At 34.4% G+C, this 20,522-nt stretch overlaps 1 protein-coding gene across 4 annotated transcripts in view; it reads right to left on the minus strand.

Moving 5' to 3' along the window:
- Nucleotides 1-20,522, minus strand: part of TRAPPC8 (trafficking protein particle complex subunit 8) — an 86,155-nt gene that overhangs the window by 14,897 nt on the left and 50,736 nt on the right. For 2 of the 4 annotated variants that reach the window (XM_058556946.1, XM_058556945.1), the window contains exons 19-25: nt 18,447-18,625; nt 8,758-9,200; nt 6,979-7,126; nt 5,428-5,524; nt 3,868-3,936; nt 3,719-3,777; nt 1,648-1,821 (exon numbers count right to left, since the gene is read on the minus strand). In XM_058556946.1, coding sequence (XP_058412929.1) covers nt 1,648-1,821; nt 3,719-3,777; nt 3,868-3,936; nt 5,428-5,524; nt 6,979-7,126; nt 8,758-9,200; nt 18,447-18,625 — 1,169 coding nt within the window. The remainder of the gene's footprint in view (nt 1-1,647; nt 1,822-3,718; nt 3,778-3,867; nt 3,937-5,427; nt 5,525-6,978; nt 7,127-8,757; nt 9,201-18,446; nt 18,626-20,522) is intronic. The other 2 variants (XM_058556947.1, XM_058556948.1) reach the window with 1 other exon arrangement.

A 20,522-nucleotide genomic window follows, 5' to 3' on the forward strand; every position in this document is an offset into this window, starting at 1 on the left:
CATCCCACTTGACAACATAAATTACTTTTCAAGTTTTCTTTCATTCAATGGGTTCTTTTTGCATTATCTAGAGCCCTCACTAAAGAAAATCTACCAGTCACTTTCTCAAGCGAGTAAATGATAAACTTATCATAGATATTAGCCACTACCAAGCTTAATATAAGGAGCAATGCTGCTGAGTCTGAAAACAGGATCCTCTTAATTCTAAGCTTCAAGAACATTTGATTTCAAGCCAATAATGTGTAACTGATCTTTTTAATATTAAACACCTTCCAGAACCAACAAAAGTGTCAGCTTAAGTAGTTTTATTGGAACTCAGGCAAAGCCAGCTTGGTTTCAAAAAAATTTATTAAAAAAATATATGGTTTAGTAAAAGAACACTCTAGAACATCTGAATCAATTTCAAATATATGTACTGATCCTCTACTATGGGCATGTCTCTATGTTAGCTCTTACATAAGATAACACAAAATCAAACCTTTTCACATAGTTCAGCTGAACATCCTTGGACAAGATTCTAAATTCCACTGTAGAATCATTTTTTAAAAAAATAAATGATACATGCATAAAATATAAAAGGGTGTACTGTGAAAAATAAGTCTCCTCTGTATTATAGTGCAGTCAACGTTGGGGAAGATTAAACAATCTCATTCTGGTCTGCCATGTGTGGATCTTATTTGGATCTGACTATAAAAAAAAAATTAAAATATTTTCAAATAGTCTGGAAAAGCTGAACAGAGACCAACAATTAGATAATTATTAAGAATTACTGTTGTGTGGGGGCCGGCCCTGTGGTGTAGTGGCCGGCCCTGTGGTGTAGTGGCTAAGTTTACACGCTACATTTCGGCAGCCTGGGTTTGCAGGTTCAGATCCTGGGCGTGGACCTACACAATGCTTATCAAGCCATGCTGTGGCAGGCGTCCCACATATAAAGTAGAGGAAGATGGGCATGGCTGTCAGCCCAGGGCCAATCTTCCTCAGTGAAAAAAAAGACGAGGATTGGCAACAGATGTTAGCTCAGGGCTAATCTTCCTCACCAAAAAAAAAAAAAAAAGAACTATTGTTAATTTGATTGGATGAGATAATAATACTGTGGGGTTATGTTAAACAATATAATATAAACTTCTGCTAGAAGTACATACAGAAGCATTTACAGATGAAATATTATGTCATTATTAAAAATATACTACAGCAAAAAATAAAGAAAGGTAAAAATAAAACAAAGAAGAGGGGCAAATGGAATAAATGAAATATGAATAGAAACAAATTAGTGGCTGTTAGAGCCTAAGTTAATAGGTACCTAGAGGTTCATGGTGCAATTTTTCCTTTTGCAGTGTTTGAAAATGTCCATAAAGAGTTTAATAATAATACCTGCTTTCATAGAGTTTATCACATCTACAAAATTCTCAGTACCACTTAGAAGTAACAGTAACACAGAAGAAAAGCATCTAATTTGAACAAATTCTTTCATTAAACAAACAAAAAAAAAGTCATTATGGAACTGTTAAAAAGGTTATAAAACAATTTTAATATTGAAACTGGAAAATTTAAGCAGAAAAAATGTAAACAGCAGCTTACATTTGTTCTTCAGCTTAAGAATCAAATATCTGTAAGTAGGCTTGCTAAAAATAATTTAATAACACATACCTTCCATAATACAACAATATTCAAATCCACCTCACTGCACTTCTGAATTAATCTCACAGCATCCTCTGCTGACTGTTTTTCTGTATGCCCAGATGGCTGGGCTTGTGGTGTCTTCAATTCAGAGGATAAACTTCGATAAAAGAAGTCTGCACATGGGCTTGCTGAACTTACTATCTGTTAAAAGAAAATCACTTGTCTACATAAATGTTTTCAATTAAATATACCCTGCCAAAATTTATATATCTATAACTTATATATACCCAAAAGGTTTATTCAAGAATTTTTTGTCAATTTGGTTGAATATAGGAAGGCCACTCTAAGACTTGAATACCTAAAATATTTGGTACAAATTACCCTGAATCTTTAACCTTAAAGCTCAAAATCATTAATCTACACTGCCATGACATCAGCTTTTGACCTTTCAGGTATCCAGAGAGAATAAATGAGTATCTCTAAGAAAATGAATAAAAAATAAATTGTTGACAAAAAAGTATTATTATTTTTACTATTAAAATAACCTAAGTATTTCTCAACATCCAATGAAAGAGAATGCAAAAGGAGTTTCAGCTTTATCAGCTAATATCAGTTATTAACTTGCCTTTTATACTTAAAGGGAGAAAACATGAGGAAAGAATCTTAGACTCAGAACTGTAAGATTTCCCTTAACTAATGGAATACTGTGTTTCATAGTAAAATCTCTACACTGACGATTTCCTGCATTATAGGCGACATTATATAGATGTTAAGCTTCACGTTAACTATTAAATATTAATAAATATACACATATTCCCCCTGAGAAGTGAAGTTTTTCTGGTAAACCACTGTCCACATAGTTTTCTCATTAATCTGTAATGCTTGATAAGTTCTATTTACTTAACCAGATTCATCAAAAGGGAAAATGTCTTTGTTTCTGCCTTCTTCAGTGCTCCTATACAAAATTAACAACAAATACAATAAAAATTACACGCTTAATATAATTTAAGCGTCCTGATGATGTTTATAGGGGTTTTAAATATTAAAAAGACATAAAACAAACAAGTGAAGTCCTGAAAGCTAAGTTCAACCATTCAGGAAGCACACTATCTCCAAAAGTCAACTTGTTTTGGAATTACTGGGCTTTTGGTGCCCTGAGATATTTCTAATAGCTGCTTCGTCAAATGGCCAAAAGACAGTCACAAACAGTGGGTCTGATGAAGGCAAATGAGAAGAGAAATACAAAAGTATAAAGATGTTTGGAAATTATCAAGAAGAACACAAAGAAGAAATAATACCAGTAATAGCACACAACTACATGGAATTTTACATCCTTGGTCCAGTATTTTTCAAAGCAGGCCCCCAGATCACCTCTTCAATTACGTGCAGGGTTGGATGAAAATGCATATTCCCAAACTCCACTCAAGGCTTAGCAAACCAGAGCTTTAGAGGTGAGGAAGCAAAGCTTCGTTTTTACAAAATTCTCTAGGTCAGAAATAGGGTCTGCAGACTGATAACCTCAACATCACCTAGGAGCTTTAGCAATTTAGAATCTCAGGTCCCACTCAGTCCTACTGATTGAGAATCTGCATTTTAACAAGCCCCCCAGGTGTCTAATATGCATATTTTTGAAAGTTTGAAAACCACTGCTCTAGGTGATTCTTATATATAATTAAGTTGGGAGTATCATTTACATAATACATTTAAAACCACAAAAGAGGTTATTATTTGGGTCTCAGAATCATATGATATACCAAAATCCAGAAGATTATCATCTGTATGTTCCACTGTGATCATTTTCCCTAAGAAACAGGTTCCCTCATATAATCCTGTTTCTTGTTTTAATCCCAAAGATTATACTTATTTCATGGATACTCTCAAAAGAAAGTTAATTTTAAATAACTAATTAAAATGGTATAGTCCATATACCATTTTTGGCTTGCTTTGGAGCATGAAGGCAAGTCGCAAAACCCAACAAAGTTGACATGTACACCTGCCAAAGAATCTGGGGATTACCAAAGCAATAGTTTTGCCAAAATAGTCAGATATTCCAGAATTGTGACTTTATAATCACACGCTATTGTGCTTATTTGCATACCTGTTCATTTCCAAAGATGATATCTGCAAAGGTATATTTTTCTGAGGACTGTGTGGCAACTAAAAAACAGGGGAAAACAAACTAATCATATCATTGGCATGAAATATAAAGTGATCATTTAAGAAAGTGTGAAAGTAAAATGAATTTACCTTCTTTTTCTTTACATCGTATTGCCTTGAAGCAAAACTTTCCCTTCTCCCTACTGGCAAGTTTGGCATCTATGAAGAAAAGAGAAAATTTCAAAGATCTTTCTCAGCGTATGACATAGTAAAATCTAATTCATTATTCAGATTTCCTCAGTCAAACTGGAAAATAATTCATAATTATAAATAATGTTTTAATGAAAAAACATCTTTGCTTTCATCTCAATGATGCAAATCTCAGTCAGCTCTTAAAAAGGATAAAATTCAATTTTCTTGAAACACACACATACATATATATGAAATTACAGATAAAGTCTGAAAGATCAGAACTTGGGGGCCAGGGAGCCCACAAGGCCACTACTCTACCATTTCTTCATTTCCTTTCAGTATTTTTTCATATGTTTGATTACATCAATATTATACGCACACACTTTGTTTGCTATGATGCATTTTCCCACAATTGCAGACACTTTTTAAATGCTACTATATTTTAATGACCACAAAATAATCTGAGTTGTAGCTTAATTTACATTAAAGCTACACTGAATTTTTCCCTATTAAACATAATCTTGCAATAAATTCCTCTAAATAGATGGATTTTCCCATATTTTGAATTAATTCCTTTGTATAAATTCCAAAAATAAGGATTACTGTGAGGCTAAGGGTTTAAATATTTTTATATCTTTTGAAATATATTGTACAATTCTTTCCAGAAACAGCAAATACCATTTTGCCAGCTTCACTCCACTCTTACAAGCACTAGGCACTCTGATATTACTGGCAGGATGATAAACTGATAGAAACATTCTGAAAAATAATTTGTCAAAATGCATCACAAGTGTGCATTCTTTTGTTTGAATGTTATACAGGTGTGGAAATATACAGAAAAGCCAGTCAGGATACAGGTATGGTTATACACAGAAAAACCAAAGGAAACAAAACGGCAAAGGAAACAAAGAGAAACTTCCATATTCTAGTCTGTATGTTTCTGTACTGTTTGGAATTTTGAAAGTGATCAATATTTAGGCATAGATTTTACAAGTGAATAAAAAAAAGAAAAAGAAGAAAATGCAAATAGGAAGGATGTGGAATACAAAGATGGGAAAGAATGGATTAAGATAGGTAATTTGATTTACAGTCACGTAAACTAATGAAAGCACAATTTATTTTATTTTATTCATTTTATTTTTTGTGTGTGTGAGGAAGACTAGCCTTGAGCTAACATCTGATGCCAATCCTTCTCTTTTTTGCTGAGGAAGATTGGCTCTAGGCTAACATCCTGCCTATCTTCCTCTACTTTATATGGAATGCCGCCACAACATGGCCTGACAAGCAGTGCATCGGTCTGCACCCAGGATCCGAACCTGTGAATCCCAGGCCGCCGAAGCGGAGCACGAGCACTTAACTGCTAAGCCACCAGGCCGGCTCCATGAAAGCACAATTTAATGCTTAAAAGAATAAGAAAGGCACCAATAATCTTACAATATTCTGGTACTAATCTGAAAAAAAAAAAATCAAGCAATAAAGATATAAGAATTTATTATGAAGAGCAAAAAAGGCACAAACCTTTGTTTTCAGAGAGATTTACAGATTTCTGTAACTTCCAGTGTTTGCTACTACTTGATACTTGTACTATATGGAATTCCTTAACACCTGCTTCACTCTATCAAAAAGAAATAAAAGTCATTCAGGATTTAGGAGCACTAACTTGGAATATTCTAATGCGAACAATATTCAGACATTGTTACTAAACTCAATGCTGATTAACATAAGATGAAATTTTTATTTTGAAATAAATCAACAATATACATCTCAGAAAGTTTAAGTTATTTAAATCTCTCTTTAAACATTCTTAAAACAGAGAAGTCAACATATTATCCAAGAAATATAATGCACTCAGTGGCAAATTTTAAAATACTGACAAGGCATTCAGTTATTATAATCTATCATAATGAGTTATTAGTAGTATTTAATAGATCAAAAATTATTTGACGTCAAGTTTTAATCAAAATTATAGTATTTTCTTTTTATTTCTTCTGATCTCTCTGAGATATTCATTCTCATTAAGGCCAAGAACAACAAAAAACAGAATTCCAACATATAGCCAATGCACATAAAGTTACTTAAATTGTACATAATTTTTTATTCTCCTGAATTAGAGCTAATTTGAAATTATTAAAATTTTCTTACTCTTACAAATATTGGTTTTTTTTAAAGATCACCAAAGTATCAGCACACTGACCCTAAATATCCTAAAAAGAAGTGATTTTACAAATTTAAGAAGCTAAAAGATAAAGACATTACAGAATTAATAAGTAACATTTCAAATAGGTATCTGAACTGAATAAATCTGAAGCTAAGATCCTATTTTAATCATGATATCACTTCTTCAAGAATACTCACTTTGATATTTAAGAGCATACAAACAGGAGAGGCAAAATGTTTGAAATGCTCTATATAAAGGAAATGATAATGTCAGAAATGTATAAGTGAAGGGTTATCAAGTTAATACTGAATGTGAAAGCCTAACAGAACTTCATAAATTTAATTACTTCAATAGATTCTCAATGTTGAGACTGGAAAGAATTTTATGAGATCTTTGAGTTGAATTACTGGCAATATAGAGCTATATATCATATGAGTATGTACCATATTTATGCCACTAGATCCTTTTATTTGAAGAGGGACTGAGGGATAAAATTACAAAGCTAATGGAGAATTAAGATGTTTTCAGGGGCCGGCCCCGTGGCATAGCGGTTAAGTCCGCACGCTCCATGGCTGGCGGCCCGGGTTTGGATCCCGGGTGCGCACCAACGCACTGCTTGTCAGGCCATGCTGTGGCGGCGTCCCACATAAAGTGGAGGAAGATCAGCACGGATGTTAGCTCAGGGCCAGTCTTCCTCAGCAAAAAGAGGAGGATTGGCATGGATGTTAGCTCAGGGCTGATCTCCCTCACAAAAAAAAGGAAAAAAAAGATGTTTGCATATTCCATTCTATATGAATATTCCTAAATACCTAGTTTATGCTGTCTTGTGAAGAAAAAAAAATCCACTACTAAAAACAAAGGATACACTTCAAATATAATTAAAAACAAAATTTAGTTATAAACCAACTTACAGTATTGGTATTTTCCACATCCACAAAGACTAGCATATTGCCTCCTCTGCCCTCCTCATCTTCAAGAGAATTACTTCTGCAGACAGTGGCTCGTACATTCAAAGATCGGCTGGTACAAATTACTGCAGTGTGTCTTAATATTCTGTGACTAAAGAAGTAAAAACACGCAAATTTAATCTAAGAACCTCTCCCTGTGTTATGACTCTCTAATTCCAAATAAAGCTTTCAAAATCTGATCATTCTCAGGACCATTTATACTCTAAAAGCACAGATGAATACAATAAAGTAAAATTATCTAGTTAGCCTAACTTTAGTTCAATCCTTTCTTCTCAATTTGAAAGGAAACTATTAGTCTCCCTGACTCTAGGCATTTTCCCTGCTCATCAAACTCATCTGTATAACACATGAAAATAATCTTCATATAGTCATGTCCTGATTATGCCTCTTCTCTGACAGTAGATCCAAAGTTACTGAATACCTACCAAGTAAACACCAAACTTGCACCTGGCATTCAAGGCTCTCCACAGAAGAGCTTTACAATTCAATGTTTATTCCCCTTTACTTCTTTTATGTATGTTTTACATTGTGGCCAAACTAACTACTTTCAGTTTATATTCCCTAACTTGTAAATCTTCATTCATATATAGCTACTCCCTGGAATACCCACTACTCTCTGGCCTATCCCCCTTGACATCCAAATTCTGAAATCTTTACTTTCCTTGGAGGTTCATTTCACCACTACTACATTCCACAAAGCCTTCCCTGATTGCCTTGGCCCGAGTACTCTCCATCATCTTCTTAAGGAAAATTAGCATTTATTGAGGACCAAAAAATATTATAGGTCCTGTGCTTACAAATATTATATCATTTTGTCCTCACAGTAAGTCTGACAAGGTATCTTAAATATTCCAATAAATTTTAAAATGTAGCACAATCATTCCTAGTTAATTTTATAAAAATGATAATGGCATTATCACAAATAAAATACTCGGTCATGTAATACATAGGCTATAGATCCTTGTGTGAGTCAGTTATGACTGATTTCTTCAGTGATCCGCATTTTAACACCACCCTAATCATCTTTTCTACAAACACATAGATTCTAGGGGGCAGGGGAGGGCACCAGGGAAAAGTAAAAGTAAAACAAAATAATTTTCTTTAAGGATGACCGTAGGCAGGTTGTCTTCACATACAAACGACATCCTGTTTTAATACATGGTACCTGTGAATTTCACTATTATGTGATGACTTTGGCCACAATACTTAGTTGCATCAAAGAATCATGAAGTTTATAGATAGAAGCACTAAAAAGATTAACATGGCTTAATTTTTTCCACTTTTGGCTACTTAGAACTTACAGTTAGATTAGGGACAACCTCAGATAAAACATCATACATAATTGGGAGGGGATAATATCTTAATAAGCAATGATATATGTCAACAAATATCAAAATGTTTATTTGAGGGGCCAGGCCAGCGGCACAAGCGGTTAAGTGCGCACGCTCCGATGCAGCAGCCCGGGGTTCGCCAGTTTGGATCCTGGGTGCGCACCAACACACGGCTTGTAGAGCCATGTTGTGGCGGCGTCCCATATAAAGTAGAAGAAGTATGGGCATGGATGTTAGCTCAGGGACAATCTTCCTCAGCAAAAATAGGAAGACTGGCATCAGATGTTAGCTCAGTGCTGATCTTCCTCACACACACAAAAAAAGTTTATTTGAATTTGTGCACATATATTAAACACAGAGGTTAAACCAAAAAAAGTTTTATTATACTCACCGTATTTTAGGCTGCTTCTTAACACTTTCATAGTAAAACAAAAAATTAATTTCATGGACGCCTTCTTCATCTGGCCCACGTAACCACATTGGCAGCTGGACTGAAGCTCCAGGGAGAAGAACAGTGTCAGGAAGGGGAACAGGAATCACCTCTGGCTGACTTCCTATGCCAATGCCAAAGTCTACAGAAGAAGCTGATGATATGAGTGCTGTACACACAGAGGTAGAATCTGTCACAACAGTCTTGTAAGCACTACAGTTCTCAGAAGCTGAGGGACTCAGTGGTGTTAGAACAGCTGTGTTACCACCAAAAGTAAAGAACTCTGGACGTTTAGAAACAACCTTCAATCCAGTAAGAGGACATTTGCTGACATTGACAAATTCTACATATGCTTTTCGGATTTCTCCACAGAGGAGCCCTGTAGGAAAATGTATAAAGAACACCTGCATTGGAGGGAAAAAATATTATTATATTGTCTGTTAAAAATTCTGAAGCTCTAATAAACAACAATTTAAGATGCTGTACTTCTTTACTACAGGTTTGTAAGCATTTTATTAATTCTCTTTGCTATCTCCCTGAAGATGTGGGAATTAACAACTCCTTAAAAAAGATAATGAGACAGAAACCCATGTTACTCTAACGGATTTCAGAGTTAAGAATTAAAGGCAAAATGTCAATAACAAGAGGGCTATCAGCACCTTTCACAACTGTGTAGATATCGACAAGAGGTTAGAAGTAATTTAACTTGGCTATACAAATTAAATAATTATCAGTCAAAAAGCCCTTATTACTGTCAACTTAAAAAGCAGGTCAACTATTTATTTACACATCATTAAAATGAAAAGACACACCCATAGGTCTTAAAAGGTAAGAACATACAGATCCATGATTCCATACCCATAATTTTAAAACCCAAAAAGCTCCAAACATCCTCAGGGTTTTAGTAAGCAACATGGGAGCAAAATCTGATTTGACTAACAGAGGCTTTTTATAACCTTTCCCATTTAGTGTGATATTCATATGGTTCACTCAAGCAATATTAATGTGTTTGATTACCAGGTGCTGCAAAACTCAACAGGGGTTACATAAACTTTAGATATAAACACACACATATATACGCACAATTTCTAAAAATTTTTTTTTTTTAAATTGGCTTCCAACACACATCTGGCCTCAGGATTTCAGATACGGGATTGTGGACCTGTACTAAAGAGGTAGAAATATGGGCTAACAAAATCATCCAGTAAGTTATTTGCATTTCAAAGATACTCAAGTGTAAATATCATAAGTACACTGACAGTATCTACGAAAGGAAGAATATAAAGGTAACAAGTATGAGGAAAAATGTTCTAATAAAGTTACAGCTGGCAATCCCAAAGGAGTTACAAAAATCCAGTGGAAATACCTGTCTTTTAATCTAAGTTTGAATGGGACTTCATTATGGCTATATTCTTAAGGAATCAGATAAAATTTGGGGACATCAGAAGCTTTAAAAATGGATATGAGAAAACAAATATAGAAATCCAAAAGATAGATTAAGAAGGGAGAAAAAAATAAACTAGGCACAGTATTATACTGAAGACACTGATTATGTACTGATTAGCCAGCTGAACAGCCAGCTGCATGAGTAACAAGTGAAATAGAGTACCGTGAGGACACTAAAATACAGACACCTGGATACCATCAAGAAGGCTACGGCGTTGGTAAAATGGGAAGGGTGATGGAATAAGTAAAAGACCAAGGATACGTGTAGGATACCGTGTAATGTATCTTCAGAGTAAAGATTTTACTAAATATACTATGTTGACTCTTCAAGGAGAACCAGTATATCTAGCCTTTAATTCAAATGCATAGTTGCTAAAAGTCCTTTTAAACAGTTGATGTTTGTGACAGCTTCAAATTTAAATGGAAAATAAGATCAAGAACCAAGAATCTCAATTCTCTTAATTTTTCCTAAAGATATATGTGATATGTATATGCATCATGCATAAAAATGATATGCTTAAGGTTACTCATTGCGGCTTTAGCTGTGACACAGCAAATGTCTGGACACAAATCAATTGTCTATCACACAAGTCTGGTTGAATAAACTATGATACATATACACAACATAGTGTCTATGCAGTGGAAACCTGAAGGGGACTGCTGTTCTCTCTGCTTTTCTGTTAAAATTTTTCCTAACAAAAAGTAAAAAAATAAATGAAAAAAAAGTTTTGGAGTGATACCGTTTTCTCCAAAAGAACCTAAGAACAAAATATGTCTAATCCACAATTTCTAATAAATAGCTCAGTACACTATACACATGACAGTACACAAATGACACTTTTATTTTTATCTTTTCTCAATGAGCTTCAGTAATTTTCATCCTCACTCTTGTTTTGATAACTATACATTATAAGAGATTATTGTATCAGACATTGTAGATTGGTAACTTCTTTCATTACTCCCTTAACCACTTAAAATTCTATAAAATATGGCTGTCATAAGATATTAGGAATAGGAATATGCTATGAATTTATTTTACCAATATTAATGTCTACCAGTGTTCATCCTAACATAATAGAAGTTCTCTTAAATGACTCCCATCATACCATGTTTGATGGATTAACCAACTTCTCTACTATCTTAACAGAAAATACTAAGTGATGTTTACGGAACTGAACATTAGTGGCTTTTGGCTTTCTACTATGCCCAACTTCTTATCAAGAGTCACTATTTGTTCCCAAACTCGTTTAAATTGTTATGTAAACTATTTCCATCTATATCTGAAAGTACAGCTTTTATCTGTAAATAAAATCTAGACCTATATTGTACTTAGACTACTTGACAATTTTCTTTTTTTTTTAAATTTTTTGTTGATTGCAGTAACATTGGTTTATAACATTGTATAAATTTCAGGTGTACATCATTATACTTCTATTTCTGCATAGATTACATCATGTTCACCACCCAAATACTAATTGCAACCCATCACCACACACGTGCTGAATGATCCCTTTCCCCCTCCTCCCTCCCCCATTCCCCTCTGGTAACCACCAATCCAATCCCTGTCTCTATGTGTTTGTTTATTGTTGTTATTATCTACTACTTAACGAAGGAAATCATACGGTATTTGACGTTCTCCCTCTGACTTATTTCACTTTGCATAATACCCTCAATGTCCATCCATGTTGTCACAAATGGCTGGATTTCATTGTTTCTTATGGCTGAGTAGTATTCCATTGTGTATATATACCACATCTTGTTTATCCATTCGTCCCCTGATGGACACTTAGGTTGCTTCCAAGTCTTGGCTATTGTGAATAACGCTGCCATGAACACAGGAGTGCATGTACCTTTACGCATTGGTGTTTTCAAGTTCTTTGGATAAATACCCAGCAGTGGAATAGCTGGATCATATGGTAGTTCTATCCTTGATTTTTTGAGGAATCTCCATACTGTTTTCCAGAGTGGCTGCACCAGTTTGCACTCCCACCAGCAGTGTATGAGAGTTCCCTTCTCTCCACAACCTCTCCAACACTTGTTTCCTGTCTTGTTAATTATAGCCATTCTGATGGGCGTGAAGTGATATCTCATTGTAGTTTTGATTTGCATTTCCCTGATAGATAGTGATTTTGAACATCTTTTCATGTATCTGTTGGCCATCTGTATATCTTCTTTGGAGAAATGTCTGTTCAGGTCTTTTGCCCATTTTTTAATTGGGTTGTTAGTTTTTTTGTTGTTGAGATGCATGAGTTCTTTATATATTTTGGAGATTAAACCCTTATCAGGGGGCCGGCACCGTGGCTTAGCGGTTAAGTGCGCGAGCTCCACTGCTGGCGGTCCAGGTTCGGATCCCGGGTGCGCACCGACGCACCGCTTCTCCGGCCATGCTGAGGCCGCGTCCCACATACAGCAACTAGAAGGAAGTGCAGCTGTGACATACAACTATCTACTGGGGCTTTGGGGGAAATAAAAATAAATAAATAAAATTATAAAAAAAAAAAAAAAAAAACTCTTATCAGATGTATGGTTTGCAAATATCTTCTCCCAATTGTTAGGCTGTCTTTTCGTTTTGTTGATGGTTTCCTTTGCTGTGCAGAAGCTTTTTAGTTTGATGTAGTCCCATTTGTTTATTTTTTCTATTGTTTCTCTTGCCCGGTCAGACATGGTGCTTGAAAATATGTTGCTAAGACCAATGTGGAAGAGTGTACTGCCTGTGTTTTCTTCTAGAAGTCTCATAGTTTCAGGTCTTACATTCAAGTCTTTAATCCATTTGGAGTTAATTTTTGTGTATGGTGTAAGGTAAGGGTCTACTTTCATTTTTTTGCATACGGCTATCCAGTTTTCCCAACACCCTTTGTTGAAGAGACTTTCTTTTCTCCATTGTATGTTCTTGGCTCCTCTGTCAAAGATTAGCTGCCCATAGATGTGTGGGTTTATTTCTGGGCTTTCGATTCTATTCCATTGATCTGTGTGTCTGTTTTTGTGCCAGTACCATGCTGTTTTGGTTACTATAGCTTTGTAGTATATTTTGAAATCAGGGAGTGTGATATCTCCAGCTTTTTTCTTTTTTCTCAGGATCCTTTAGCTATTCGGGGTCTTTTGTTGTTCCATATAAATTTTAGGATTCTTTGTTCTATTTCTGTGAAAAACGTTGTGGGAACTTTGATAGGGATTGCATTGAATCTATAGATTGCTTTAGGAAGTATGGACATCTTAACTATGTTAATTCTTCCAGTCCAAGAGCACGGAATATCTTTCCATTTCTGTGTGTCTTCTTCAATTTCTTTCAGCAATGTTTTATAGTTTTCCGTGTACAGATCTTTCACCTCTTTGGTTAAGTTTATTCCTAGGTATTTTATTCTTTTTGTTGCAATTGTAAATGGGATAGTATTCTTAATTTCTCTTTCTGCTACTTCGTTGTTAGTGCATAGAAATGCAACTGATTTTTGTATGTTGATTTTGTATCCTGCAACTTTACCGTATTCCTTTATTACTTCTAAAAGTTTTCTGGTGGATTCTTTAGGGTTTTCTATATATAAAATCATGTCATCTGCAAATAGTGACAGTTTCACTTCTTCTCTTCCAATTTGGATCCCTTTTATTTCTTTCTCTTGCCTGATTGCTCTGGCTAGGACTTCCAGTACTATCTTAAATAGGAGTGGTGAGAGTGGGCATCCTTGTCTGGTTCCTGTTCTTAGAGGGATAGCTTTCAGTTTTTCACCATTGAGGATGATATTAGCTGTGGGTTTGTCATATATGGCCTTTATTATGTTGAGGTACTTTCCTTCTATCCCCATTTTATTCAGAGTTTTTATCATAAATGGATGCTGTATCTTGTCAAATGCTTTCTCTGCATCTGTTGAGATAATCATGTGATTTTTATTCTTCATTTTATTAATGTGGTGTATTACGTTGATTGATTTGCGAATGTTGAAGCATCCCTGCATACCTGGAATAAATCCCACTTGATCATGGTATATAATCTTTTTAACGTATTGTTGTATGTGATTTGCTAGTATTTTGTTGAAGATTTTTTCATTGATGTTCATCAGTGATACTGGCCTGTAATTTTCTTTTTTTTTGTGTTGTCCTTGTCTGGTTTTGGTATCAGGGTAATGTCAGCTTCGTAGAATGAGTTAGGGAGCTTCCCCCGCTCCTCAATTTTTTGGAAGAGTTTGAAAAGGACAGGTATTAATTCTTCTTTGAATGTTTGGTAGAATTCACCAGGGAAACCGTCTGGTCCTGGACTTTTATTTTGGGGGAGGTTTGTGATTACTGTTTCGATCTCCTTACTGGTGACTGGTCTATTCAAATTCTCTACTTCTTCTTGATCCAGTTTTGGAAGGTTGTATGATTCTAAGAATTTATCCATTTCTTCCAGATTGTCCAATTGGTTGGCATATAGCTTTTCACAGTATTCTCTTATAATCTTTTGTATTTCTGAGGTGTCTTTATCTGTAAATAAAATCTAGACCTATATTGTACTTAGACTACTTGACAATTTTCTTTAGATTCTCACTCAAAAGTTTCCAAAACTGGAAACTTAAAATGACAACTTATGAATGTGGTTGAGTGCATGAAAAACAAAAATGAGACTCGCATTAGCAAACCCATACCAACACAAAGAACTCATGGAAAAGCCCTCTGACCTAAATTCATCCTCCTAAAACAGGGAATAAATGTACACTTGTATGTTTTAAATTAAAGTAAAATGTTTAGGATATGGATCTATTGTGTTTTTTGTTATTCACTTTTCAAGCTTTTTTGTTTAATCAACCAAACACCAGTTATTATCATTATGTAGAATAAGAGGTCTTCTGCTCTAAAATACCCTCTTCAAGAACTGCATCTATAACAACACAATTAAAAAAAAAAACCCACTATGGTATGCAAGAAGCAAAGTACAGAACTAAGAATATCAAAAACAAGATGAATGTAAATTTAAAGACTGTTCAGTTAAATAAAATTTAAAGTTAAACATCATCGGGTTCAACTTTCCTCATTTTATAAGTGAAGAAATTTGCCAAGGTCAGATAACTAGAGATGCAGCTTAGACAGAAGCCTGAAAGTAAAGCTCGATCCCTAACGATATATGACCTGAGAAGCACTGCACTCAAAAACCACTCATAGGGCCGGCCCCGTGGCTTAGCGGTTAAGTGCTCGCGCTCCGCTGCTGGCAGCCCGGGTTCAGATCCCGGGCGTGCACCAATGCACCACTTGTCAGGCCATGCTGAGGCCACGTCCCCCATACAGCAACTAGAAAGATGTGCAGCTATGACATGCAGCTATCTACTGGGGCTTTGGGGGAAAAAATAAATAAATAAAATAATAATAATAAAATTATAAAAAAAGAAACACTTATACATTTAACAATCTTAATAAGTGAAGAACATTTAAATGATATGGTATAATGAAAATTATAAGCTAGTAGAATCCAGGAAAACTGAGTACTTTGGTGTCCTCTACTGATTTATCTCAACAACTTTAACCAGAGGGGTCAGAATCTTCCCTTTTGCAATTAAGCTCTAGCAAATTCTTACATATATAATTCCAAGCAAAATGTCTATTAGGTAGTGACTTCTAAACTACAATGGTGAATAGCCTTAAAATGTTGGGATCCCAACTATTTTAATCCATCTTCAGCCTTAGAACTCCTAGCTACAGCAATGCAATCCTAATAAAAGTCCAATGCATCATTGTGGGAACTTGACACATTTGGACAAAAATGGTATAAATATAAGAAAAAAGAAAAAAATTAAAAATTATGAGAACTTGGCTTGCCAGATTAAAAAAAGATGATAAAGCAAGAGTATGGTATTGACACACAAAGAGATGAGGAAATATTATCAAGCAGAATAGGTATCACCCAGAAAAAAAAACAGGTATGGGTGCTTTCAGGATATTAGTATATTAGAAAGATGGCATAATGAGTTGCCAATATTCAATTAATGGTAACTGCGACTAGAAACAATTAAAAGTTGGATCTCTATCCCTGGACACTCAGAAGAGCACATTCTCTTGGATTTAAAAAAAAACAGAAATTAAAAAATAAAACTATGAAAGTTTTGACTAGGAAAGTCTCTGTAAGTAAACATAAAACTTAGAAGCAACCAAGTAAAGGATTATCAAATAGGACTTCATACAAGTTAAAAACCTTAACATGGTGAAAGACACCAAATTGAAGTTAAAATATGTGCAAAATACTTATCAACCAGAAACTAGCCCTGAAGTCACTCTATGTGTTAAGTCTTATTTGCCCTACATAACCCTTTAAATGCAACATAAGCAAGCAAGTGTAAAACTCGGGCAGAACACAGGCAGCTTAACAATATTTTCCCCTTAACACACACACGCCACCACTTGCATGAGCATGTCACCTCCCCACCACTATAGGATTAGTACCCATAAAAAGTATTCAACGAGAAAAGGGAAATAACACCCAATTAAGGGTATCAACAGGCAATCATATGGACATATGGAAAAAAAAATCATACGGACAAAAAAAAAACATATGAAGATTGACCAACCTTATTATTTATCAGAAAAATGTCATTTTTCACCAACCTCATTTGCAAAAGTTAAAAAAAAAAATCTGATAATATCCAGTATGGCACAGATGTGAGGCAATGGGCCCTCTCATTCTGAAGAAAAGTGCAGTTACTACAGCCTTGTTGAAGGTAATTTTGTAGTATATTGCAAAATTTTAAATTTATATACCAGCAATTCCATTTCTAAAGTCTGGTTTAAACCAGAACATGCACAAAATACATACATAATGATGTTTACTGTAGGACTGTCCATAATGATGAAAAACTAGAACCACACTCATCAACACATAAATGGTTAAAATATATTACGATCTATCTAAATAAAGAAATAACACATGTAGCTGTTAAAAAAAAGTTTTACTGAATGAAAACAAAGACCAAGTTATGTTGTTAAAGATAAAAAGCAACTCACAGGATAAAATGTGCAGTATGATTCCATTTATAATTACTAAAACTATATATAAGTGTACAACGAAAGGTCTGAAAACAGAAACATCAATTTGGTATCACTGGAACTTTTTGAAGGTAATTAGTTAAGCTTACATAATTCCCCCACTACAGAAACTTGAGGATGCAGGAGAATGGACTCCCAGTGTTCACGCTTATACTACATGAACCTGCCACGGGACTGCTTCTCAGGTAGACAGCTGATCCAAGGTAGGCCAGATTCCTCTCCTGGAAACTTGAAATTTGTAATCAAGTGGCACAAAGAGTGCAAGTTGTTAGACTAAGGTCATAGCAAAAACAATGCTTTCTAAACGCTTATAAATGTTTGCTGTAAACTCCCTGGAGTACCAAGTGCTTATTCTTCTTTGAGACTTACTATTCTATAAAACTTTAGTTTCCATAAGACATTCCAGTAACCTTCAACTAAATAATATATTTTCTCTTTTTTGACTTACACTACCTAGCATCAGCTTCTATCTTTTTCAACTAAAAGACATTTAACTCGTATGGCATCAAAGTAGGACAGGGCAAGACATAATGAAGGTGAAGGGAATATTGCTTTTTACTCATATACTTATCTATACTGCTTAAATTTTTTACAAGCATTAATTCTCATATTATTTTCATATCTTACCAAAAAAGAGCCACTGATTTTAATAACAACCAAAGTGTTCTTTTAGAAGTGTTTTCCTAATTTCCATTAATATTTTGATGGTTATATACATATATATATATATATTTGTGTGTGTGTGTGTGTGTGTGTGTGAGGAGCACCAGCCCTGAGCTAACATCCATGCCAATCCTCCTCTTTTTTTCTGAGGAAGACTGGCCCTGGGCTAACATCAGTGCCCATCTTCCTCTACTTTATATGGGACGCCACCACAGCATGGCCTAACAAGCAGTGCGTCGGTGCGTGCCCAGGATCCGAACAGGCGAACCCCGGGCCACCACAGCAAGGCGCGAGCACTTAACCACTTGTGCCACCGGGCTGGCCCCGAGGGTTATATTTTATAACCTGGCTGTGACTTAATGCCAATTTGGATGATTACCTTATCTTTGTGAATTAGATCTCTTTAATGCTAGCTTAATAATAATTTAAAAGTGTGGTTCAATGTAATATCAAAAACCACAAAGTCTAAAATTAATTTACTTAAAATATATCTGACCTTATAAATTATTACATCCATGATATTTTAAAAAGTGAAATACCTCCAATAGTGGCATTTCCTCAGTGATTATGGGATCTAAACGTCGATCCGGACCATATTTAATAGATGTTTTCTCTTCTTTTGTGTTGTTAAGTCGAGGACCTTGAATTTCTAAATCCTGTCTCCCTCGGACTGACATACTGAAGAAATGTTTTCCTGAAATAAAAAACAATCCATGCCCTAAAATAATTTGATATGTTAACTGACATCAATTTGGCTTGAATATATGAACACTGTACATTTTAGATTATTTCTAGAAAAATTCTAGACAATTATTGATTAGCATGGTTAATCAACGAATTAAGCATATTTTTATTTTCATGTGTAACCACACCTATTGTATGCTGCTTAATTTCTCATTTTATTAGGATTTACTTACTCTGCAGAAAGACTACACGGCACTGAATAGGAAGTTCTTTGAAATCTATATTTAATCATAATGACTATTAACCAAAAAGATCTATCTGAGAGAACATCTAAGCTGGGACCAATAATTTGATTCAGGCTATGAGAAAAGATCTACTTTCAGAGGAAAAAAGTTCCAAAACACCTAACATCAATTGTTTACTTTTACTCATATTCAAATATATATACTAATTTGAATTACTTCTGGATTATAAATAACTACATCTTCAACAGACTGCACAAAGAAAATTAAACATAATATAGGTATCTTTTCAAATTAAACTTATTTAATATTCATGTGAAATTTTTCCTAAAAGCTTCCACGCAGTGCATGTAGGTGTGAAAAAAGCTAGAGTATACAATTCTCTTTCCTGCAGGATTACTTAGACTTTAATGTGCAGAAGGTCACTGTGATACTTCCAGACCAGATATATAACATAGCATTTCCCATACTTCATCTGACTCAGATCCCTACTAGCATTTTACATAATAATCAACTACACTAAAACTTCATGAAAATTCTGTTTACAAGATGCAATTTATTTTAATAGTTAATTCAGAGTCTCTTCCTACTAATGTCATAAAATAACAAATTATTATATTAACGCATATGCTTGATACCTTAAATGAAGCAATTAGCTATATTTTATTGACAACCATAACTTTGTGGTCCTCGATTAAGTTCCTAGGTATGTACAGTTGGAAAAGGAAAGGAGCTTCAGAAAGTTTTTAATACCCAGTTAACTTACTTAAAATATGCAATAAAGTAGCAAGATTATTTATAAATGAACCTTGTTTGGTACTTGTCAACCAAGAATTACAAATATAGTACTAAAATGCAGAATACCATACTCAATTTCAGTGTAAATTTTTTGGTTATAATTTTTGAATTCTCATGGATTCATTCTACTTCTGTTTACTTTTTTAAAAAATTTTGTATTGAATCATCCTAGACATGCAGGTAAGTACAAATATTCAGCTGAACGTTAAAAGGACCAACAAATTTTCCAAGTGTTCCCAAAAGATTTCTCAATATTAATAATCAGCTTTTGTAAATGCTAAATTCAAGTCTGTCAACGACCATTAATTTGGTTAAAAAATAAAACCTATCTACTAAAAATGAAGAGCTGTGAGAGAATAAACTCTCTCCCTAGCATCTTGTCAACTTAAATAACTACATATAACAATTACAAGGTAATATTAGATCTACAAGGGTACCATGAACTTAAAAAAAAAAGTAAACTATGTTAAACATACATCTTGTAGTTTAACTCTTCAAAAATTTGTAAAACGTATCAACTGGGGCACCAAGAATATCAGCTTAACACTAAAATCCTACTCCTTACAGAACAGATGACAGAATCTAAGGCGCTTAACATCCAATGATGTGAAAACACTGATCTTTAATTTCCTCCACGTTTTATAAAAAGACAATATTCAAAAATAGAATAGGCTAAGATGGTTTCTGTATTGGCAGCAGACATAATCAACAGTTAGAATATATTTGGTGACAATTTACTAAATTTGAATCAATAATAGTCAAGAAAAATACATAGGGTAGAACCTAAGAATTATCAAAAGAAAATACGTTAGAAGGGAATAAAGTTGTTTATTTTTGAAGGAATGGCAGAATTTAAAATAATCCAAATTATCCATTCTTCCATCTGACTAA

The sequence above is a fragment of the Diceros bicornis genome, chromosome 16, assembly GCF_020826845.1.
Source record: "Diceros bicornis minor isolate mBicDic1 chromosome 16, mDicBic1.mat.cur, whole genome shotgun sequence".
NCBI classification, from domain to species: Eukaryota; Metazoa; Chordata; class Mammalia; order Perissodactyla; family Rhinocerotidae; genus Diceros; species Diceros bicornis.